We start from the raw sequence: 23,420 nt of genomic DNA, 5'->3' as shown, positions 1-23,420 counted from the left end.
ACATCATACTTGTACAAGGAATCTTTATAAAAGTAAAGAAGAGAAGAGGTGGGCTATTACAATAGAAATATCCTACTAACACCTTTTTTTCTTGCCCTTATTCTTGACCAGACGCCGTATAATGATGTAGGCAGAGGTATCAGGGGTATTTATTTTAAAGGCATGATTGCCGTATACCCAGAAAAAATGTTAAATCAGGTTGAGCAGGAAATAGAAAGGAGCAGAGGAGAAAGTTCAGAAAATAAAATAAAAAAAAGGAAATAGAAGAAAATGCGTCCAAAACAGATTGAAAAATGGGAGTCATGGGTCTCGGGTTATCGTCTCGTGTAAATTGGAATAGATGCAGCGTTTCTGCTGAGAAAGTATGGCGCGGCGCTTTTGCGGTTTAACGTTTCATAGACGCCAGGAAAGAGTCGAGGTTGTATTCTCCCTCGTATTGGCGGTCATCCCATAGCTCACCTAGATCATCGAGCCAGCCCTTCTTCCCCTTTTCTTTGACTTCGCCATCAATGTCGACCATGTCAATTTCATTGCCGGCTCCATCCTGGGTTGGTTTTTCAGCCGAGTCGGCGGTTTCACCTAGGTTGAAGAGATCAAGAAGTTGGTCAGTATCCATGGTGCTTAGTCCCGCGTTTTGTTGATTGACGACAGTCGAAGCCACGTCAATCTTGAAGCGTTGCAGACTATTGTATAATTAGCAATCAGAACACAAAAACCAGTATAGATAAAAATTTATAACGTACTTTAGAATCTTTTCTTCAAGAGTGCCACGGGTAATCAACCGATAGACATTAACGACCTTCTTTTGACCAATTCTGTGGGCACGGTCCATGGCCTGGATATCCTTTTGGGGATTCCAATCATGTTCAACAAAAATGACGGTATCGGCACCGGTCAAGTTTAGTCCGAGACCTCCAACACTCGTAGTAAGGAGAAGAACATCATAACTGGGATCCGTATTGAACTGATTGACGATATTCTGCCGCTTGGTTGCTTCTACGCTTCCGTCAAGACGAAGGAATTGGACGGAGGGTAGCAGCTTTCTAAGGACATCGTTTTGCACAATATCAAGCATCTCCTTCATTTGACAGAAGATCAAGGCACGATGCGGGCTGACGTAGCTTGCACCGGTGGCTAGTTCTCCTTCAGCTGAAGGATCAACACCAATACCACAGTCAATAAGCAAATCGCGGAGTGCGCTAAGTTTTGGGGCATGGGCAATATCTCGAATGTTTGAGTTCTTCGAGGCGAGAAGCTTCTGGACTTGGTGGTATTGTTTATGTCCCTCTTTCATCACCAGCGCTGGGGAGTTGCAAAGCCGTCTCATGTACTGCAATGCTTGGAAGATGTGTTCCTTAGCTTCCTTATCACTGCTGCCCACCTTATTGGCAATATCTTTCTGTTCTTTCTGGGTGAAATCTTCAAACAGTTTCCGTTGGAGATCGCTGAGGTCACAGTAATAATTCTGCAAAATCTTTGGAGGAAGATCATTCAAGACCTCTTCCTTCAGACGACGCAGTAAGAAGGGAAGAACTTGCTTGTGCAAGGCCTCAATTGCCAATGCACCCGCTTCCTGCTCCTTGGAAGATGATTTACTGAACCTACTAGCAGCAATTGGCTTTGCGAACCGTTCAAGGAATATTTTTTCTGTACCGAGGAAACCTGGCATCAGGAAATCAAAGAGGGACCATAGTTCCAGGACGTTGTTCTGAATTGGTGTTCCGGACAGAATCAAGCGATGGTTGCTGACGATACTCTTGACTGCTAGTGTGATTTTGGCCTTCGGGTTCTTGATCAGATGGCCTTCATCAAGAACACAATAATTCCATGAGATGCTGGTAAGGACATCGCTATCATTTCTGCAGATGTCGTAGGAGGTGATCACGATATCTACCGTGTCTAGAAGTGGTCGAACCTTTGCTCGCTCAGCCGGTGGTCCCATATAAGCAACGCATGAAATGAAGGGGGCGTATTGTTTTATCTCTTGTTGCCAGTGACCAGAAACACTGGGAGGGCAGATAATCAAAGATGGTAGCCGACGAACCTCCGGAGCCCCTGTTTTAGCAAATTCTTCAGCGCGTAGATGATGGTCACTAGCAACAATGCAAAGAGTCTGTAGAGTCTTTCCGAGACCCATATCGTCGCAAAGGATGCCGTGGAGGTTGTAGCGGTTCAAGAAGGCAAGCCAATTAACACCTTCCTGCTGGTAGGAACGAAGTTCAGCCTTGATACCAACCGGGATTTGGAACGGTTCAACCTTCCGTACATCCAGCATCTGAGCCATGAACTGTCTTTCGCGATCTCTACCTTTGAGTAAGTCTTCGGAGAGACCTGGTGGGTCCGGAATTCCAGCTTCGAGTGGAACGAGTTTGACCAAGGTTGCGAAAGCTGTGGTTGCCAAAAGTCGCACATCATTGTCTGAATCGCTCATGCGCCCAAGTACAGGGACAATCAAGAAAATCACATATGGGAGAATCTGGTCCTCCATGACATGGATCAGATGGTAGATACATTCGATAGCTCCTTGTCTGTGGTGGACGTCTAGCGCATTGTTGATAGTGGGCAACACCTTCTCAACAAGCATTGTCATGCCATCAACGGGGATAACACTGCATAGCGTAGCAAAACACTTAGCAGCAGCATACCGAATGACAGAAAGTTCACTTTGGAGCGACTTCGCAATGATGGGCATAAGTTGGATGATCCACGGGTATAGCCCGGGGTCGAACTTGGGAACCAAGGCTCGTAGAGTTGACAGGCCGTCGACGGTTTCCTGGCCAAGCGTATTCGATGGATCTCTGATATCGGCAGGTAGATCACCAGATAAAGCTTCTCGAACAGGGTTCTGTATCAAGCTGGCTATATTTGGAACCTTATCAAACAGTTGAGCTCCAAACTTCCCAGCCAACTGTTCCAATGCCTCCTTGGCACCACGACGCATAACTTTCGCCTCTTTCGATTCCTTCTCAAACTTAACGGTATCAACCGGGTCTCGTTTATCTTCCTCCTTGCGCAGAGATAGCACGGCCTTTTCTAAATGGGCATTATGATGAAACTCCGGAGTCTCCGTAGTGTCAACACAGCAGAACTTGACGAGGTTGCCAATAATCTTATCGACAGGACCACGCTTGGCGGCACTGGTGTAGTACTCTACCAAGGACGAGATGGCAGTAGCTGATCTCTTTTGCAGTTCCGCATTTTCTTCCTTTTTAATGCTATCCATTATGGCTTTGATAAGGTAGCTTGGTTTCTTGGGAATGTTCTGGAGAGAAACAAGCGAGCTAGCAATTACCGCTCTGATGCGCATGTCCCGTTGTTCTTTGATTTCCTTCGCTTCTTCAACAGTAGCTTGGGCAGTTTGGCGCGAGTCATTAAGCACTTGCAGTGCTGTCAGCCTCTGGGTAGGAGTCAGTTCCCTTTTAAGGCGTTCAAAGTCAGATCCGAGAACTTTTTCAGCATCTCGAATTGAAAAGGCGTTTGGTCCTGCTTCTGGCTCTCCTTGGACAACGACAGCTAAGGTAGGTAGTTTGGAAGGCGATACATGCGCATGGTCTCGGAAAGTATTAAGAAGAGAATGGCATTGTGATCTGGAGATTTGCAAGTAACACGCAATATCACTGTACCATAGTGGTCGCTCGTTTTCGAGTAATGGGTTCAGCCACTGGGACAGGACTGGGGGACATGGAGAGTTTGGATCACGATTCTTTGCGTATTCCTCTATCACCATGGCTGCAGCCAATTGAGACGAGGATCCAGGCCAGTTGAGGCAAGGCAGTATCCCTTGCCATAAATCTGAACCGTTCACAACCTGCCATATTTTCAAAAACCGGCCGAGAGCGGAAGCAGCATATATCTTTGATCTTATCATCGTGTCCAAGCCAACTAAATCAATGTCTCCCTGCAACATGTGACCGTCAACGTTGTGTGAGTTGACCGGTGGTGGCTCCTGCTTTTCAACTTTGCGTCTTCGGCCACGGGCAGGGGGCTGAGGATCGACTTGAGTATTTGGTGATTGACGTCGAGGCCCTGCAGGGGCAGAAGTGTAAGGTAGCCCAGAGGGGCGGATGAACAAGCAGGCATCCATCGGGATTGGGTATCGTGGAACACCAAATGGATTCATGGTTGCGGTTATAAGAGGCTGTAACGATCCAACTAGCTGGTCGCCGTCCATCAATCTATGATTTTCGGCCACCTTAAGCATTTCGCACCATACTTGTAGCGACAACTTGAGCACCGCCTCATTGCGTTCAACAAGCAAATTCTGGAATATAAGTCGAAGCGACTTGCCGTCAACCCAGGTATTTTGGCCATCGGTATCCAGTTCAAGGAATGTCAGTAATGCTCTCAGGACCGCAGATCGAACACTGGATATAGTGTGACGCAAGAACGGGAATAGCCTAGGAACCAAGTTTCCAAAGGAGGAGTTGGAGTCGTGTACGGCATTTTGTTTCATGGCCTCCAGAACTTGAGGGAATGTACAAAGCTTCGCAAGGAGGTCCATAACCGACCCCGTGCTGGCGCTAAGATCGTCTTGTAAGTTTGATAGACAGTTCCACACCACCTCTATCAAAGCGCCTAAAGAACCGCCACGAAGTTTAACAAAATCGTCTGCAATGGGTATCAAGGTTGCTGCGCTAACAGCACGGACGTCGTCATCGTAGTTATCCAGTCCCCTCATTACTGCCTCAATGACTCCATCCAGTACATTGGATTCTTTCATGAGAATATCAGTGCGGACAGCGACAAGGTACTTTAAACCAATCATACCACCATGGCAGACTTCCCAGATGGGTTTGTCAAGGTCCAGATCGTTTTGCATTACCATCCTATGAAGAATATGATAGACGCGAGTGACGGATGCGTCTGGCAAATGAGACAAGAGAGCACCCATCGTCTGTCCTACAGTCTCTCGGATGGGTGCTACGACATTGTCTGAAATGTAGTCACCGAATCTGTCCAGCATGAAGACACAGAGTAAACGGCAGGCAAGGTCGCCCAGCCAACGATGATTTAACGCATCATTCTCCAATCGTGTCTTGCCATACTGTCTGCCGGCACCATGGCCCTGGACACGAATAACTTCTCTCAGGCCCATGGCAGCCCCGTGACGGATGTCCCAATTCTGGTCAAATAGATCCACCATTAAAATTTCACACATCCGCTCGTACGGCCATTCAATGTCTTGTCCATCTGAAGAGCTGCTCTGAATAAATGGCTTCTCGGGGACCACGGTGCCCTTAAACTCCTTTACAAGCTTTGAGTCATCATCTGGACCTTCTCTCTTGATGGAAAAGTAATCATCCTTGATGTCATGGTCGTCATCTCCATTTTCCTTCTTGACCGGGTGAGGAGTAGATACTTCAGTTGGTGTAGACCCAGCGTCAGACCCCTTTCGAACTGCTAGATCAACAATACGGATCTTATTGGCACCAAGTTTCGCTGTCTGTTTGTTCTTCCGTTTCAGCTGGTTAAGCTGTCGTTTGCTGAGGCCATGATCATCACCGTTAGCCGAGGGAGGAGCCTCCTCTAGTGGAGAGTCGCGGTTAAATGGATGCTGTGACCGAGCAGGGCCGCCGACAGAAGTGTCCAGTGGAGGTGGGGGCATCTGTATCTGGCTTGGCTTCCTCTGTTGAGAACCATTGGACATTTCGGTATCATGGATGAGATTTTCTTGAGGATAATCGCCAGCAAGGCCCAACCGCCCTTTCAGCGTCTTCTTTTGTTGCTGTAACCTAGAAATAGGGTCTAAGCCAGCAACTGCATATTCATATTCCTTCCCACCACTTCCGAGCAGCTTGTGGCCATGTTTAAGAACGGAGACTATGTCCAGGGTCTCAAGATCCAGCAGCTCTTCCGATGCTCCTTCATTTTCCTTTTCAGCCTCATCTTTGACCTCGGCCTCGGTGGTAGTTATATCATTATTATTATCATCATCGTCATCCGCATTGGGGTCCAGCTTCTCTGCAAAGGAGACTATGCCACCAATGGCCTTGGCCGCAGCTGTCCGGGTATCCCATGATTTTGACCGAAGATACGGGAGTATACGCCCTAGAAGGTTAAACAGCTCATCTGGGTGCTGCTTCTGCACGTCCGCTAGCTGCTGGGCCGCTGTGTTCCTGATGACCTGTGTGCTCCCTGTCTCTAGAAGGCTATGGTGGTGAAGATAGTCATGTGACCATGGTCAGTTTTGTTCAATATCTTTCTTAGTCATCTAAAAAGCGTTACTCACGTGACTAATCGATCTAGCCGGCTATGGTAAAGGTCAGTATGAGTCAGCAAAGTGGGTGCTTGAAGAAGCCCCGTGATTGGGTCGCCACTAACCTTGAACCCATCTTTTTTTCGCCTTTTTTTGCTCTTTTTTCACTTTCGACGCGCTAAAGCGATGTAGATAAAAAGGTCGTCCTCTCAAAGTTGGCGCCGGGCAAGGAAGAGTTAAGTAGAAATGGTTAAGCACAGCAGCCAACTGATTGTCATTCCTGTCATCGAATGAAAGCGAAATTAAAAAAAAAAAAAGATGGGAAAAAGAAAAAGCCAGGGCAGGAAGTGTTAAAAGTGAAGAAAGGCGGGAAAGTGAAGTAATAAAAAAAAAAAAGAAGAAGAAGCGCGTTAGATTAGACGTTGCCTGCGAGGAGCGTGCTCATAGGGCGGACCACAGCGACCTCTATGGAAGTAGAAAGCGGCCGCTGGGGGGAAGCATGGCCCCTTTGGCCGAAGTAGATATTAGAGTACTTTCGCTCGCCAGCGCAAAAGGAGTAGACGGGCCAGGCGGGAGGACGGGCGAGCTTGAAGCCTTAGTCAGGCCGCGCAGGGCTGTGGGTGTATGGCGCGGGTGAGTGTGTGGTGGGAAGGGGAGGGAGGGGGGCGAGAGGCAGTGCAGAAAAGGGAAGCTGTTTGGGCGTGCCGGGTTCAGAGAATAATTTTCTATCGAGGTCGCGCAGCATGTTTATATCATCGGGGGCCCAGCGTCTTTTTTTCTCTGGCGCGGCAGGCTCCACCGCTAGTCCCCTTTCGGCATGGCGCGGCGCCCCCCTTACAACCCTGCGCCGCTATTATGGACACGTGACCACCCCTGAGCAGGAGGCGGACGGGCAGCCAGCCAGACAGATAGACAGGCAGCCAGACAGGCAGGCAAGCGGACGGCCGGACGGCCAGCGAGGGGAGCACATACATATACAGTAGTGTAAATAAACAGCGGTTGCCTGCGTCGGAGCATGCACGGGCAAAGCGTTAGAGCCTGAGACGTTGGAAGGAGGAAGATGAGAGGATCGCTAATGCAGGCACGCAGGCTCTCAGAGCAGCCGATCACAAGTTGCTCCGGCTGCCGGGGGAACAGACTGGATGATATACATATAGCTACACAGTAATAATAGCTTGTGCTATATATCGACAAGCTTTCGGGTTTAAGGCGTTGGGCGGCACACTTGAAGCACCTCTCACACGTAAAATAAATAGCCTTGTGGAGGGATTATGCAGAGCGCTTCGTATATGAGGGATCCTGCTGCAGCCAGTTTTTCTTCAGGTCACATGATGGCCGTGATGCCCGGGCGGACATTTGGGACATTCGGTGGTGGACTGAAGAAGCTCACAAAGGGGTCGCTATGGAGTAGTTTCCTCTTTTATTAGGTATATTATTTGACGGCTTTTCCTGGCTGTCTGGGTAGGCAGTAAATAGTACGAAACGACCAAAGAGATGGCTTTCCGGGCGATAGGCTAGTCTTGACAGCCAGGAAGGATGGATTGCTTGGGTACCTAATCTTACTCCAGCAACTGTGTGAACCGGCTCTAAAAATCTCCCGCTCCTAGCAAACCAAATCAAAAGACGGATATGCTGTTACTTGTGGAGTAGCCAAGTCCATGTTGCACGCGCGGCTGGTGTCATGGATGAAAAATGAAAGATCCGAGAAAAATGTCAAGATCAGGATGAACAGAATAGGGCAAAGCCACCAGGAGCAAACAATTCATTGCTACGTTGGGGGGAATCGAATAGTAAAACATGAACTCCACGGCATGCTGCCAGGTACACGGAGCGGATATGGAGGAAAACAATCTCTCTAAACCCAGACCTCTTCTCTTCTTCCTTTCCTCCTTTATTTACACACAAATATAATCCTCTGTCGTCCGTCAATTTCTCTCACCCAAAGCTCGGAATCATGATGATTTCGCATCTTCCTTGCCCAGTAATCCTAATGGGCTTATCTGTTCAGCTCTGGGGGCGTTCTCTCTGGGATGGGATGACATGGCTTTTCGGTAGGCATTTTGCATTTCTCGGGTTCTCGCGGCCTAGTCGAAGATATAATTTAGTCTTGTATTCAAAATTTATTTCGCTTTTTATTCCGGCAAAGGGTCTGGGGAGAGGGTCGAAATGCTCTTCCGACTTATAGGTGTTGGGGAAAACTGCTGACCTCTTTCTTGTGATGTAGGCACTCATAGTAGTCATCTAGAACCCCGATACACTTCTTCTTGCCAGCCTCACCCTCAACAGAGTTGACGACGTAGCAGCCGAGCAAGTCCTGCCAGAAGGGAAAGCATCGTGACACGCCTAAAGGGCCGTAAGTTAGCAGTCTGGCTAACACTCCAAACCTCCACTGTTTGCGCCTCCGCTGCAGTGTATACAATAAAAAAGAACGCATAAGGAAACATGAATATGCACTTACCACCGTTAAGACCGTATCCGGACGCCATTGTGTCTCAATTGCCTGTGTGAGGAATGCGATTTCAAGTTGACCTGTGGTTTTGGCCGACGCTTTTGAAAGCCCGTCGTTGGTCGTTCTCAAGGCGTTGGTCCGAGCTTGCTTGATTATCTAATACAAACCCTCTTTTGGTGCCACATCTTTCTATTATTCAATCTAACACTGTTGGATGTTATGACCACTCTAAATGCCTGGTTCAACAGAGCATATTGCGCCTGTTGATCATGATAATATTAGAAAGATGACGGTTCTTGAAGGTTTATCAGATTCCCATGCTGTCCTCTTAGCTGTACAGCTTTGTCTGAACGGGGACATATCGGGCCTTCCGCTTCTCAAATCCCAGTTTCCGCATACCCTCCATCTAGAACTGCTATTTCGAATAGTCCTTACATTCCTACCAGAGATTACAGAGCCCGAACGATATACTCAAGTGATCAAGCATCTTGTCAATGGCTCACCACCTCCGGACTGCGACTTGGAAGCAGATATTGCCGCCATCAGAGAAATATCCGAGCCCGACGCTCGCAAACAAGTTCGACACCTGAAACTACTCCCTCTTCGACGCCCACACATTAATATCGACGCCTCCGAACCGCCTCTTATCCAGTTCTTGATCCATCGAGCGCACAGAATTGATACCGAAGTCGGCCTGCAGCTATATATTCTCGAACTAGTGGATCCGTTCATCTCGAGTTCAAACACTCTTCGCGACTGGACTATTTCCGTTGTCTTACCCGCTATAAGGTTCAACTACGAATACCATCCTGACAATGAAGGAGCCTTGTCGTTAGAACTGATAGAGTCACTGGATTCAAGAAGTGCGGTGAACATCTTCCTTTCTGCAGTTGAACCACATGCTAAGGGAGGGGATGTTGGTAGAGACTTGAAGGGCCTGATTGGCCCCTGGATGTACGGACATGTCAAATCGAAGAGGCGGAAACTAGACAACAAAAAAAGCACAAATAGCGGCGCTGATTTGGCTGAGATTGGCTGGCAAGATGTAAACGAGTGGATCTTGTCGACCAGCATTCGTGACTTCCACTTGGCCATTGAGGCAGTGGAGCAGTGGTCAGGGCCAGGAGATATAAATCTGGGTGACTACGATGGGGCACAGGATGAAGAGCTATCTGGAGATACGGAAAAGAGGCAGATGTCTCTATATGCGCAAGCTGGCCTTGCGTCAATATATGCCCTATCTGATGGCGGTTTTGGACTAATATCAGGTGCGGCTCGCATACTATCGAGAGTCGCTGATTTTACTGGATTCGATGATCGGTTGCATATCAACAGTGCCGGCCTATATCCTCTCTCACTTCATATACCGGAACTTGAGAGAGTATCTCGGCAGCACCTCCTACATAACATGCTCTTGAACTCTTCGAACCCTCTCACATACCCTACAAAGCAGTCAATATCCTTTACAGACGCTATACTGGTGTCCATCCGCATACTTGATCAGTATGGCCGTTGGATGTCGCCTCGAGCTGCAGCGGAGTTGATGCTGTTGGGACAGGCTGATGCACAGTTTTTCGAACTGCGAAAACTGCTTGAGACTCTCAACCACCAACATCCTCCGCCTCGGGACTGGGCCCAGGTTAGGGCGAGTCTGCTCTGGCTGCATAGCTGGGGAGGCAGCACGCAGCCAGAGGTACCGCAGGGGCTATTCTCCAGGATTCCCTTGCTTAAACTTGAACGAGAAATCTTTATTGCCATGTTGACGGCGAGAGGTAAACTTTCCCCTTGAACGTAGTAATTTAGGGAAATCTCCATGCTAACAACCTATGTGAGTAGAATACAAACTTGCTGCGGATATGTATCTTGACTCGCCAGGCTCCATGCCTCTTCCTCGAGATGAGATCGAATCGGCTGTGACGGAGACGATATTTGCGTCGTATGACAATGCAACCAATGGCAATAAGACCAGAGGTGGCATGAAGCGATCAGCAGACCTGTACGAGAACCACATCCCCGTTGTCTTCCACCCGGTGCGTTTTTAAAAGCATTTGTTCTAACGAGAAAAATTTTAGGCTCGAAGCATTTGCCCCATACTTTCCGCAGTCGGTCTCATTCCAGCAGATCAGCAGCTTGCTGTCTGCAACCCACGCCCTGTCGTTTTATTCGCTGACGCTTCAGCATGGCGTACCCTTTCAACCCGTCAGCATCCGTGTACATCAGGACCCGATCTCATTGATTGAAAAGGTTCTCGAGCAGAATCCCAAGGGGTATACGCAGCTTGACGATCTATTAGCGATTGGGCGACATTTGGTTGCAGCTGGGCTCCCTACCAACAAGGGGATAGCAGCTTCGACTGCATCCCCCAATCAGGCCGTTGTATTAGCAGAGAGGCGAATAATGTCCCTTGCCATCGCGGCTGCAGTGAACGCATCCGACTTTGACACTGCGTACTCCTATGTCGTCACACGGGTGATTCCCCCGTCTCTAGTTCCTGTCAGCGAGCGTGGCGAGACAGGACATGCGCAAGATGAAGACGAAGTGGACGACGACATCTCATGGCGCGCCGCATACAACACCGGCCGTCATCCGCCGACTGGCAAAGAAGCGCAGGAGACGACGCTTGTTTCCAGGATCGCACGCCTTTCCCAGCGCATGGAGCTGCTCTCCTTAGCCCTTGTCCTGGCCCCGTCTTCCGAGTACCTTCCTGAGATCCTGGCTGTCTGGCGACGGTGTGACGAAGAGATGTCGACTCTCCAGGAGCAAGAGATACAGGAGGCAGAGAGCTGGGACTACCAGGGCGATCAGCAGGGCCGCATTGGCATGGGTATGGGCGTGGGAGCTGCTGTTCCCGGTGGCTTCGGCCCGTCGAGCAGCGAGCTGGACGCTCTTGACACCGAACTTGAGCGCGAACGACGAGCACGTTCCACACGACAGCCCCAGCCGCAGAGACCAGCCAAGCTAAGCGGATACGAAGAGGCGCCGATGGGCCTGTTTGACGTTGCTCGTGGTGCTGCATCGGCGCTGCGCAAGAACGCATTCCCGCTGACGTCTGCCAGCCCGACGAACAACAGCAGTAGAAGCATGACGAACAACAGCTCTGGCGAGGAAGGGCAGGGGGTTGAGACTCCTCGGACACGGAAGAGGGACGTTGTGAGCAATCTGGTAACTGAAGGACTGGTCAGCGGCATCGGATGGGTGATTGGGGCACCAGCACCAGCACCTGCTTCGGGCCAGAGAAGTCCAGAGTAGCAGTAAGTCACTGGCTTGCTGGCTTGCTTGTCTACCAGCTTCGGCAAGGATGTTTTTTTCGACCTGGACCCGACGTCTCGCCGTCATGTAGTTAACTGTATGGAAAAAAGGGGATGAGGTTCTGGTGGTATAATACCCCCTTAGCATAGGGGTATCAACACCGCCTCTATGACTTCTAGGAGCTGTACTCTTTGCATATACATTGCATATACACAGCTACCACTCCTGTTGTTGTCTAGACGAATGATGATAATGCACTGATGTCTACATGATGATAATAATATTAATAATAAATGCGTTTGATGTCTTAACCCCCCAGGCGAGTGATCGATCAGCCATGCCGCCCGCTTCCAGGTACCCGACCAAGCAACGCAAAGCGAAGAAGAAAAGAAAAGAAGAGGCGACGAGGAACCCGTCCATGCATGCGTAGAACGGGATGCTCTCTGTCCCTTGCTCCCCCATGCATGGTACATTTCTATTCATAGCAAACAACGCCCGCACATTCGTATCTTTTTGCATCGAGTTCAGGGCCGTCTGTGTACTCCATATGTATTATTATGTAGCCAACGACGTAAGACGAGAGCAACCCCAGAACGCATTCTGCTGCTGGCCAAAAGGGTGAGCAGTAAATAGCTACTCCGTAGAGCAGTCTTCCTGCTGGAGGAAATGTTTCAGCCCTCATGCAAGAGCAAGCCCGTCTGGCGGACGATGGCGAAGCAGCGGCAAGATGATCGCGCTGCGAGGGCTCAGCCTGGTTGTATATATAGCCAGGCCGATGTAGATATATAAACTGCACCGTTTGAACAGCAAGCAGCGTCTTATCCTCATCCTCGATCCTCGATCCTCGATCCTCTTGACTGCCTGTACCTTTTGCTTCTTCTACTTCTTCGCTTCCACTGGCCGGCCATTTCGATCTGTCCTGGCGCTTTTGCTTCCGGGCGCTTGCTGAAACTCGACGGAAGCCAGAGAGAAGAAGAAACGAAAGGAGACGAAGCCAGGCCGTTGCCTCTTGTCGCTCTCTTCGTCGTATCTTCATCGTCTCTTTGTCGCCGTCGTCTTCGTCTTCGTCTCCGTCTTCTGTTCTGTTGCTGTCTTCATCTTCATCTACTTCTGCCTCTGCCTCACCCTTCGGCCACATGAAACATCCAACCGCCCCAGGCCTGGCGTCCCCCGTTTTTACCCTCTCCTAAACTGCTGCTGGCTGGCTGGCTGGCTGGCCGTCGACGTTCGTTTGCTGCCGCGTCGTCTCTCGCTCGCTGCCTGAGGGTTGATTGTCTTATCCTGGTCCTTTTCGTCCGATCTCAAGAAAGCGTTTCTTCACCTTTTTCTCGTCCTTCGCCCTCGCCTTCACCACCGACCATCAGCGTCCATCGCCAGCTTCACCTCCTAGCGCTCTCCAGCCTGCATAGCCTTGCAGCTCCATCACAGTCGACTCAGGTCAGGCCGAACGAGGGGCTTCGGAGGCAACGCTGTCGTCCCCTGCGTCTCCTTGCCTTCGACTCGCTGCCTCGTCTTTCGCTCGCTCGCTCACTCGTCCTCTCTCTCTCTCTCCTCTTCACCTCCAGCCGCCCTGCCCTGTCCTGCCCTGTCTTCTTACACCTCAGACAGACAGACGGATAGACGGCAAGCCCTCGAGGCCTGATAAAGGGACTGACATCCCCGTGCAATCTTTGCTGCGTCTCTCTCGCCTGGCTACCTTGCTCTGCGTACGGGATCTCCCCGCCACCCACAGCTGCCCCAGCTTACGCCCTCGACTCGACCTCCATCAACTTCCCTTCACCTTCTACAACTACCACCCGCCCGTCTCCCAGAGCTGCCTGGTGTCTCTCTGCCAGCTCGGGGCCCTCGACTCCCTCTTGCTGCTCGCCCTCGATCCTCTCCTGCCTCTGTGATTGACTCACGTGGCCTTTCTTTGCAGTTCACCATGTCCTCTCCCGCTCCCGCTCCCGTCCTCAAGACTCCGGTGCCTGGCGCACATCGCAACCACAAGCTCCCATCCCTCACATTGGGCATACCGCCGTCTCCCAATGCCAAACCGGTCAACCAGACGGGCGTGGCAGCCCCGGCTCCGGCACCGGTACCGGCCCTCGCCATCAACGTCCCCCAGAAGCCCGCCAGCAGAGGACCCCCAAAGCTGAGACTGGCCACCCCCATGGGCGCCACGGGCGGCGGCAACAAGCCTGCATTCCAGGATGCCAACGCTCTGCACAACGGCCGCCCCATTCCACAACACTACAATTCAACAGGCTCGTCAGACAGCAACAGCAACGGCCAGATTAATAATGTACACTCACGGTCGGGGAGCTTTACCGGCGGCCCTGACGCCAGGGGTAGCGGACCTCCTACCTCGGCCAGCTCGTCCACTTACTCTGCTCCTTCCTTTGCCTATGGCCTTCCACAGCCCTATGGTTCGACTCCTGATCCTTCTTCGGCCATCAGCTCAGTGTACTCGGATCTAGGCGATGGCTCGGCCATGGAGAGAGAAAACAGTGTCAACGGCCTGACGGACCTTGACAAGCTCAGCCAGGAACTTGGACGGCCTCTGGACGTAGAAGACCTGGATGATGAGCGGTGGTTGGCTGCCAGTGAACAGGGCAAGATCATCGAGCTCGGCAGCCTCGGTGAGGGTGCCGGTGGAGCTGTCACTCGATGTCTGCTCAAGGGAGGAAAGACCGTTTTTGCTTTAAAGGCGAGTCCGTCTTTTTTTTCTCTTTACTCTTCGTCCTCTGTAATTTGGGATAAAATACTAACTTCTATAACCAGATCATCACAACCGACCCGAATCCAGATGTCAAGAAACAGATTGTTCGAGAGCTTAATTTCAACAAGGGATGTGCTTCAGACTACATATGCAGATACTATGGTGCATTCGTCGACCGGTCAAGTAGCTCGATATCCATCATCATGGAACTATGCGAAGGCGGCAGTCTAGACAGCATATACAGAGAAGTTAAGAAACTTGGTGGTCGAACCGGAGAGAAGGTGCTTGGAAAAGTTGCCGAGGGCGTCTTGAACGGCCTGACATACCTCCACGGCCGAAAGATCATCCACAGAGGTATACTCGCCGCATATATTTCGTTGAAATAAATTACTATATTCTAACGCATGTCTACAGATATAAAACCTTCGAATATCCTTCTCTGCCGCAAAGGCCAAGTCAAGCTTTGTGACTTTGGTGTAAGCGGCGAATTCGGGACCAAGGGCGATGCAAACACTTTCATTGGCACATCCTACTACATGGCCCCTGAGAGAATCACTGGACAGTCCTACACCATCACCTCCGACGTCTGGTCCCTCGGAGTTACACTGCTTGAAGTTGCACAGCACCGATTCCCCTTCCCTGCCGACGGGACAGAGATCCAGCCTAGATCGGTCCTCATTGACCTTCTCACTTACATCATCCATCAGCCCATCCCAAAACTCAAGGACGAGCCTCACAACGGCATCCACTGGAGTGACAACTTTAAATACTTCATCGAATGCTGGTACGTATAACTAGAGCCTGCTCTTCTTCATATTAGTATCACAGCTAACATATCTATTCAGCTTGGAGAAAGACCATCCCCGACGAGCCACGCCCTGGCGAATGCTAGAACACCCATGGATGCTCGAAATAAAGAACAAGAAAGTGAATATGGCGCACTTCCTGAAGCAAGTATGGGGCTGGAACGATTAGAATTCCCACACAACTAAATTACACAAAGCAAGCGAAAACAACAAGAAAAAAAAATACAAAATCGAAAAGAACCCAAAAAAAAATACGACATGGAAAGGAAAGAAAAGCACCTGTTTTTAGAATGAGCCGTTTTTTATTTCTCAAGTCGAGCGGGCGCTGGGACGACCCGTTAAAGCAACATCGAAATAACCCTACTACAGCCATCAACACGACGCCCATCCCTGGTTCATCGTCAATCTGCCACATACTCACCTTATCCATCGTGGCTTGGGATATTTCATTACGAAAAGAAATCATGCTCTTCTCCAACTTTCTATCATCATAACGACTTTCGGACAACATGACTTTGATGAACCCACCACCCTGTTCACTTTTATATTGACCAACTGACGACACCACGTACCCTCCTTCCACCCGCTTAACCCAAAATATATTCACGCATCAAGCCTGCCTGCCCGCCTGTCTGTCTGTTTATTTTCGATCATCTACCCTGCAGTAGTCGGAGTCCGGATACCTTTTTTTTTTTTTTTTTTTTTTTTTTTTTTTTTTCCAATATTCCTTCCTTCAACTTTCCACCGGTTTCATTTCGCTTCTCATCCTCGACTTTCTGCGTTTTATCTCTTTTCTCACATCTTTTGAGATATAACTTACTATAAATGAGAACTATGAATACTTATTTTTGTTTTTACCTATTCCCTTACTTTTCTCCCCTTTCCTTTCTCTTGGCTACTTCTAATCCTACCTTCTTTTGATACTTGATGTTAACTAGCACAGCACAGCACAGCGCATTTATATTAATATCTACTTACTACTACTCATTTACTCATCTTATTTGGACCAACTTACTTTGCTCATCCTGCATTCCTCCGGCTGCTCTCTTTTTCTCTTCTCTACCATCAAACTATATCATACCAACCTTCAACCAGTCAATCAATATCAGTCAGTCCCTTAACGAACCACAGGTCCCCTGATCCGGCTGTTTCACTTTGTTTCCGGCGCATATTTGTAGATGGCAAGGGGGAGGTTAATAACTCCCCTGTCTTCAAACGCACCGTACCCTCGACATGGCATCCAACTAAACACCTGGCAAGATTATCAAGCTGCCCCTGGCTCCTCAACGTTTCAGCAGCAATCATTGCTATCTCGTTACTTAAACTAATGGATATAGACAGCTGAGGACCTTGTTAGCTTATATAAGCTTGAATACGCTGTCACGTGTAAAATTACGTAACTCTGGCATCATAGCACTCCGTACGATCTGCAGCGCCGCCTCTGTTGTATTATTATTATTATTATTATTGAAACCGCGGGAGATTCCATCGCTTGGAAGCTATTTCGTCAAAAGGCAAGCAAGGAAGATAGCGGGCGTTGTTCATGCGTAATAGTGGTGAGTCGCTGTTAAAGAAAAGGCATGTTCAGACTGTTCCTTTCCCTCTTCATCTTTGTTTTCCTCCTTCGAGCTAGTTACCAGTCTTCATTCTGAACTGCCCAGCTGCTAGATACCCAATGGACTTACAACTCGGCTATCTGAATCTCCCTTAGATGTTCAGCGAGTAGCTCTCTAAGCATTGCTACCATATATTCTTCATCTTCTTGCTTCTAATATCGTAGTACCTTTCTTTAGTTGGCTGTACGCGTCACAAACCCCGCCTGGCTTTGAATAACCAGCAGCCATTCGGCAACTTCGGAAAGGTAGTGCAAAGAGCCGCTGTCTACTACCACATGAACAATGGGCCATCTAGCGTGCGTAGCGACCTGTTCGCTTCGAAACTGGGCTCTTGACTTTGAAGGAAATACCAAACGCATCATCGAGAGCATACACAAGGCAAAAGCTGCTGGCGCGACTCTCAGAGTTGGCCCCGAACTTGAAATATGCGGATACTCGTGTCTTGACCATTTCTTCGAAGCAGACTTATACCTTCATTGCTGGGAGATGCTATGCATTATCCTCAAGGACAGAAGCTGTGATGGAATTCTCCTCGACATCGGGATGCCGGTGATGCACCGCAACAATCGATTCAATTGCCGAATCATCTGCTTGGACGGGAAGATCTTGCTCATCAGACCGAAGTTATGGCTCGCAAATGATGGAAATTACCGAGAAATGAGACACTTCATACCCTGGGTTGGACCAAGACATGTTGAGGAGTACTATCTGCCCAGAATGGTGAGAGAGATTCAGGGCACGACCAAGGTGCCTATTGGTGACGCGGTGATATCAACGGCAGATACGTGTGTTGGCGTGGAAACCTGTGAAGAGCTGTTCACGCCACAGTCGCCTCATAATGATATGAGTCTGAATGGGGTGGAGATCATGGCCAATTCGTCCGGATCTCATCATACTCTGAGAAAGCTTGATATCCGAGTTAGTCTTATCATGGAGGCTATGAGGAAGAATGGGGGCGTTTATCTGTACGCGAACCACCTGGGTTGCGATGGGGATCGACTTTATTTCGATGGAAGTGCCATGATCATTGTCAATGGATGTCTAGTTGCACAGGGAAATCAGTTCAGTCTCGACGACGTTGATGTTGTTACTGCAGTCGTGGATCTGGAGGAGGTCCGGTCTTATCGATGCACACCATCTCGAGGCCACCAGGCTATGAAGGCCGGTGTTTATACTCGGGTAGAGACTGAGTTTAGCCTGAGCTCCGACATAGGTGACCGTGATACTAGATTACGGCCCAGTCTGGTAATACAGCCACGGTACTACTCTCCAGAAGAAGAAATTGCGCTGTCTACGGGGTGCTGGCTATGGGACTACCTGCGACGTTCTGGCACTGCAGGGTATCTTGTTCCGCTATCCGGAGGAATTGATAGTTGTGCTACTGCAATGACTGTTTTCTCGATGTGTCAGCTTGTCATCGATGCCATCAAAGCTGGGAATTCGCAAGTAATCAAGGACTGCAAACGATTGGCAGACTACACGATGGAGTTACCAAAGACGCCCCAGGAGCTATGCAACCAGCTCTTCCACACTGTATACATGGGTATGTCGAAGCAGTCTTCCAAAGAAACACGTGGACGTGCGCAAGATCTCTCCAAAGCTATAGGGTCCTACCACGTCGATCTAGATATCGATGAGGTCTACGAGGCCCAGAAGAACCTCGTCGTTAAATATCTAGATTTCGACCCCAAATTCAAGAGCCAAGGCGGCACAAATGCGGAGAACCTCATGCTGCAAAATATCCAAGCTCGCAGCCGCATGGTTACAGCGTACGAGTTCGCTCAGATGCTTCCTACCACCCGCAAGAGGCCACACGGTGGAGCCCTGCTAGTCCTAGGATCTGCAAACGCCGGAGAGGCACTCCGCGGCTATTATACAAAGTACGACTGCTCCAGCGCCGACATCAACCCTATCGGCGGTCTTGATAAGAGCGATCTCAAACTATTCATTGCATGGGCTGAGAAATCCTACTCTATTCCTTGCTTGCGCAGCTTCCTCGAAGCTACCCCGACGGCCGAGCTTGAGCCTATCACTGAACAGTACGTTCAAAGCGACGAGGCAGATATGGGCATGACATATGATGAACTATCTACCTTTGGCCGCCTGCGAAAGTACAACAAACTTGGGCCGTATGGAATGTTCCAGCGTCTTGTGCATGATTGGAACCACCTCACGCCCCAGCAGGTGGCTGAGAAGGTCAAGAGGTTCTACCATTACTATGCCATCAATCGGCACAAGATGACGACCTTGACGCCAGCCCTGCACTCAAACGATTACAGCCCCGACGACAACAGGTTCGATCTGAGACCGTTCCTGTACTTTCCGTTTTACCAGTCATGGGGCTTTAAGAAGATTGACGACGAGCTGGCACGCATTAAGAAGCAGGCCAAGCAGTGAGGTGTTATTATTATTATCATCATCATTATCATTGGGAGGCGGCTAGCTGTGAAAATTTTTGATGCAGGAAGGAAAAAGCAGGCATTGGAAGGCCTAGGCCCTCGGTTCCACGGAAATGTTGAGTAGCTCTTAGACTTCACTACCAGCTCTTCGAAATGAATATTACTTCCCTCTACTACCTGCTCACCAATGCCTATACAGCTATCATCGTAGATATCTCCGGCTCGTTCCAAGGTATGGAATACATATAGGGTCAATTCCTGCAGTCCTCCAGTTCCTACCTACAATATCTACCTATGGAAGGACAGCCAGGGCCCCGGCCCGGCCCGGTTAATATAGCATCACGTGATATGGACGCTGACTCATCTCGCCAGCAAACGAAAATCCCGAAAATCCCGAAAATCTCCGGCTCTTTCGTCAATTCGGGACAAGGAGGAGATCAGGCCATGCGCCTGTCCAGGCACATCCGGCAGCCAAAACCTGCAGCAAGAAATGGGCGTTTGCTCTGGCTCCTTGCCCCAGCCCTGCCAGTATCTCGCCTAATTCTCTGCCACTGGTCTCCTGCTCTGGTCTCTTCCAATTTCTTTGCAGCAGTTCCACTTGCACCCATGCAATTTATGGGGGAAAAGTGGGCAAAGATGGACGACCGGCAGGATTTTTGATACCCCGGCGCAAGGGCTGCTGGAATCACGAAGAGTTTTAGCTGCAGCTTTTCGCTTCTTTTTGAGGGAAAATAAGAGAATATGAAGAAAAGCCGTTGACTCTGTATATATCTCCGCGGAATTGACTTTTTACACGCCATTCTTTTCTTCATGTCATTCCACTTTCTGCGCTGGATCCAGCACATGTAGCAACCTACCCCTGGTGATAGCAAATTGGAGTAACCCCATTGGCCGGTTGAGTGAGTACCTCTTGCTTCCGTGCCAGCTATTATTTTTTTTTCGCGAAATGACGTCTTAGAAGTCATTCACCGGTCAGTCTCCAAAGGACCAATGTTGGGTATATAAAGAGAGTATCTCTTCACTGGCCGCCTCCTTTCACTTCTCTTCACACTCATCACCTTTATAGCCAGCATCAAGCATTCAAAGTATAACGTTCAAAACCAGAGACCCAATAACCATCTACCACTTACCAACTTGATCACCATGACTGTTGCAGACCGCCTTATCCAGCACGTTGACGAGCAGCAGCTGGAGACCTGCCTCTCCAGCCGAGTCAACTATCTCAAAGCCTTCCTCAAATTCACTGATGAAGATGGAGCTGCCATCCAAAGCGCAAAGGGCCTCATTGCTCCTGCTCTCCCAGCGATACTCGATACCATCTATACCAACCTAATTGGGTTCGATGTCACTGCCAAATCCTTTGTGCCTCCTCAGCCGGAGCAAGATAAATCCACCGTTTCTGCAACCACTTCAGTTGCTGATCTGTCCCTCACTCACCCTAATATCCTACACCGCAAAGACTTCCTCAAGTCATATCTTGTCAAGCTCGTGAGCAACAGTGATTGGTCCGACGACAGCAAGTTCTGGGAATATCTTGACAAGGTCGGCGTGATGCACACCGGCAAACCCGGCTTTAAGCACCGTGAGAAGAGGCCCGAGTTGCGCGTGGAGGTGATGCATATGTCATTGCTGTTGGGATTCGTGGAGGATATCGTGCTCCAGGCGACAATGGGAGCAGAAGAGCTGGACATTCAGACCAAGACCAACGTCATCAGAGCCTTTAACAAGCTGATTTGGATCCAGAACGATTTGTTCCAGAAGCACTATGTGTCGAAGCTCGAGTAGATTAATGGACTGGGCCCGGGGGGAATGTAACAATGCTGCGATTGGGAATGAGAAAGGACACAACCACTCTAGAGTTATGGCGTTTAGGGAAAATGAAACATCTCCAGGCTAGATTTGCTATTTTCAGGCGTTTTATTCGGTTCAAGATAGGGACAATATAGGGAGAAATAAAACGAAACGACTTTCTCTACCTCTTACCAGCAAACACCCGCATCAGCGACGAATGCCAATAAAATGTTCTCTGATCGGGAAAAGGGAACCCAGCTCTTGTCAATGCTGTAACCATTTTGCACCTTGTTGGTATGATTAGTAACTCTCTAAGCCGCCCATGATTTTACTGTCTTCGTGCACGAATTCTTCGGTGGATTGGAGCACATCCAACATACCGGAGAACGAGGGCAGTTGGTTATGTGGGGGTGCGTCGCAGGAAAGAGAAGAATGGAGCAGACGTTCAAAGAAGAAACGCACTCCAGACAGAGGCGCCCCGAGCACGGCACACAAGACGAAACATGAGAAAGAATTCAACAGTTGGATCGCTCCAACTGCTCCGCCTTGAAATCGCGAAACAAACCGATCATCGCTGCTGCACACGACAAAAACTCGTCAAGTAGGGATTCTCGTTCGTCCCTTGATGGTGTACATGGCTTGCTGGTTGACATCATAGGTAACGCAGCCGACTCCAGTCTGGCGGCTACAGCATCTCAACCAGGCAGGGCGGATCGAGATGCTGGAGTTGAGAGGAGATGCTGTGGACCAATATGCTTGTCGCTCTGCCTGGAGCCTCCCTCCAGGTGGCAAGGGGCCATTTTGTATGTTCACGCCATGCATGCTAAGCCATGTCCTAGAGCAAACAGAGCCCGAAACGAAAATGAGCACGAGCATTTTCCTGAAGCAAGAACCCGTGGGAAAGCAAGCCTGGTGAGAAAACGACGGGCTTTTATCTAAATCCAAGTTTCTGTCTCCTCATATCAGTGCGTGCATGCTTGTGGCGTCGGGCCAGGCTCCTCTAACTCGTTCCCCCCTGGTAAAAATATCCAGCCATGGAGTTAGTTAACTTTGTTTCTTATGTAAGTCAGTCAGTTCCATCGACTATCCACAGGAAGAAACCCTTTTGGAGCGTGAAGAGGAGAAACATGACACAGGCGCCAAGTTGACGGTTGCCCCCTGGACTGTTTGCCCTCATGAGTGGCAGGCCGGAGCGCACCCCGTAAAAATAAAACTGGAGAGAGATCTGGGCATTTCATCTATCCATCGCGAGCTGCGGTTCAGCCGGTGGAAATTAGGGGTANNCCTTGACTCGACCGAACAAGGCGGACTCTCGAGGATTGGTCGGCTTCTGGTCTTCAGGGCCTGCCGCGTCATCGATCGACAGGCATCGAGATGGCGGTGTTTGATTTGTTCAAGGGAGCCAAGGAGAGCTTAGCTTTCTTTTCCCTGGGCTGCTTTCTTTTTATTATTCGTTACTTTTTTCATTGACAGTCGAAGGGTGTGACAGCCAGCAGCAAGAAGGCTCGGTGACACAACGTTGAAGGTTGGACAAAACTTAGGAAGCAGCTGGTTTGTTTATTTAGACTCGCAGCGAGACATAAAAGGTTCGAGGTATATATATATATATATAAATACATAATAGCTGTACGGAGTATATATATGCTCCATTTATATGATAAAGGATTCACCGTGTTGATTTCTGTTCGCGCATGGAGATTCGCTTGTGAGTGTTTGGCTACCAAGCATGATCTTCAGGCACGAGTATCATGCCCGTCATCTCGTCGTCTCTTCTCCTTGCTGTTGCTGCTGATTGTGGCTACGGCTCTGGCTTCGGTAGTCTGGTTCAGTATCGAAATGCGGAGTAAGCCATCGACTGCATGCACTGATCAACAAGTACTAAGGCGTTAGGCGTCAATAGCTGCTTTGCAGTGCCAGGCATTCAGGAGAGGAAAGACGAAGAATCTGGCATATGAAATTGGCATTTCAGTGAGCTGAACTGCGCACGAAACGCCTGTGTAAATGTCGATATCACACGGGAATTATATATATTTGTATACGTAGGTGTGAAGACACCATCAACCTTGTCACAGAGCCAGCGTTCGAGAAGCGTCTTCCCCCTCGAACTGACAAGGGGTGGGCGCCACAAACGGTCAGCCGAAGGGGGGAGGCAGTAGAACAGCAGGACGGCCGCTTATTGCGAGCTCGGCTTGTGACACCCTGGCGACGGAGCA

The 23,420-nt window shown here is 49.5% G+C and overlaps 6 protein-coding genes across 6 annotated transcripts; 4 read left to right on the top strand and 2 right to left on the bottom strand.

Annotated features, from left to right (window-relative positions):
• Positions 1–385: 385 nt before the first annotated feature.
• TRV_01197 (uncharacterized protein) lies at positions 386–6,332 on the bottom strand (the record flags this gene model as incomplete). Its single annotated transcript, XM_003024582.1, has 4 exons — positions 386–683; positions 744–6,149; positions 6,230–6,250; positions 6,322–6,332. 4 exons carry the CDS (start codon positions 6,330–6,332, stop codon positions 386–388), a joined length of 5,736 nt encoding a protein of 1,911 aa, XP_003024628.1.
• A 2,545-nt stretch (positions 6,333–8,877) lies between these two features.
• On the top strand, positions 8,878–11,894 carry TRV_01196 (protein transport protein Sec39, putative; the record flags this gene model as incomplete). Its single annotated transcript, XM_003024581.1, has 3 exons — positions 8,878–10,417; positions 10,482–10,675; positions 10,764–11,894. The coding sequence occupies 3 exons, from the start codon at positions 8,878–8,880 to the stop codon at positions 11,892–11,894; spliced, it is 2,865 nt and encodes a 954-aa protein (XP_003024627.1).
• Positions 11,895–12,369: 475 nt separating this feature from the next.
• TRV_01195 (uncharacterized protein) lies at positions 12,370–13,032 on the bottom strand (the record flags this gene model as incomplete). The annotated part of the gene is made up of 1 exon (XM_003024580.1): positions 12,370–13,032. The coding sequence occupies one exon, from the start codon at positions 13,030–13,032 to the stop codon at positions 12,370–12,372; it is 663 nt and encodes a 220-aa protein (XP_003024626.1).
• Positions 13,033–13,818: 786 nt separating this feature from the next.
• Positions 13,819–15,587, top strand: TRV_01194 (uncharacterized protein; the record flags this gene model as incomplete). Its single annotated transcript, XM_003024579.1, has 4 exons — positions 13,819–14,622; positions 14,658–14,949; positions 15,010–15,379; positions 15,416–15,587. 4 exons carry the CDS (start codon positions 13,819–13,821, stop codon positions 15,585–15,587), a joined length of 1,638 nt encoding a protein of 545 aa, XP_003024625.1.
• Positions 15,588–17,299: 1,712 nt separating this feature from the next.
• On the top strand, positions 17,300–19,414 carry TRV_01193 (uncharacterized protein; the record flags this gene model as incomplete). The annotated part of the gene is made up of 1 exon (XM_003024578.1): positions 17,300–19,414. One exon carries the CDS (start codon positions 17,300–17,302, stop codon positions 19,412–19,414), a length of 2,115 nt encoding a protein of 704 aa, XP_003024624.1.
• Positions 19,415–20,559: 1,145 nt separating this feature from the next.
• TRV_01192 (uncharacterized protein) lies at positions 20,560–21,201 on the top strand (the record flags this gene model as incomplete). The annotated part of the gene is made up of 1 exon (XM_003024577.1): positions 20,560–21,201. The coding sequence occupies one exon, from the start codon at positions 20,560–20,562 to the stop codon at positions 21,199–21,201; it is 642 nt and encodes a 213-aa protein (XP_003024623.1).
• Between the last annotated feature and the right edge of the window lie 2,219 nt (positions 21,202–23,420).

This window comes from Trichophyton verrucosum (assembly GCF_000151505.1).
Source record: "Trichophyton verrucosum HKI 0517 chromosome Unknown contig00101_1.f1.exp, whole genome shotgun sequence".
NCBI classification, from domain to species: Eukaryota; Fungi; Ascomycota; class Eurotiomycetes; order Onygenales; family Arthrodermataceae; genus Trichophyton; species Trichophyton verrucosum.
Note: the sequence above shows the minus strand (reverse complement) of the source record. Positions and strands in the feature narration are given on the sequence as shown.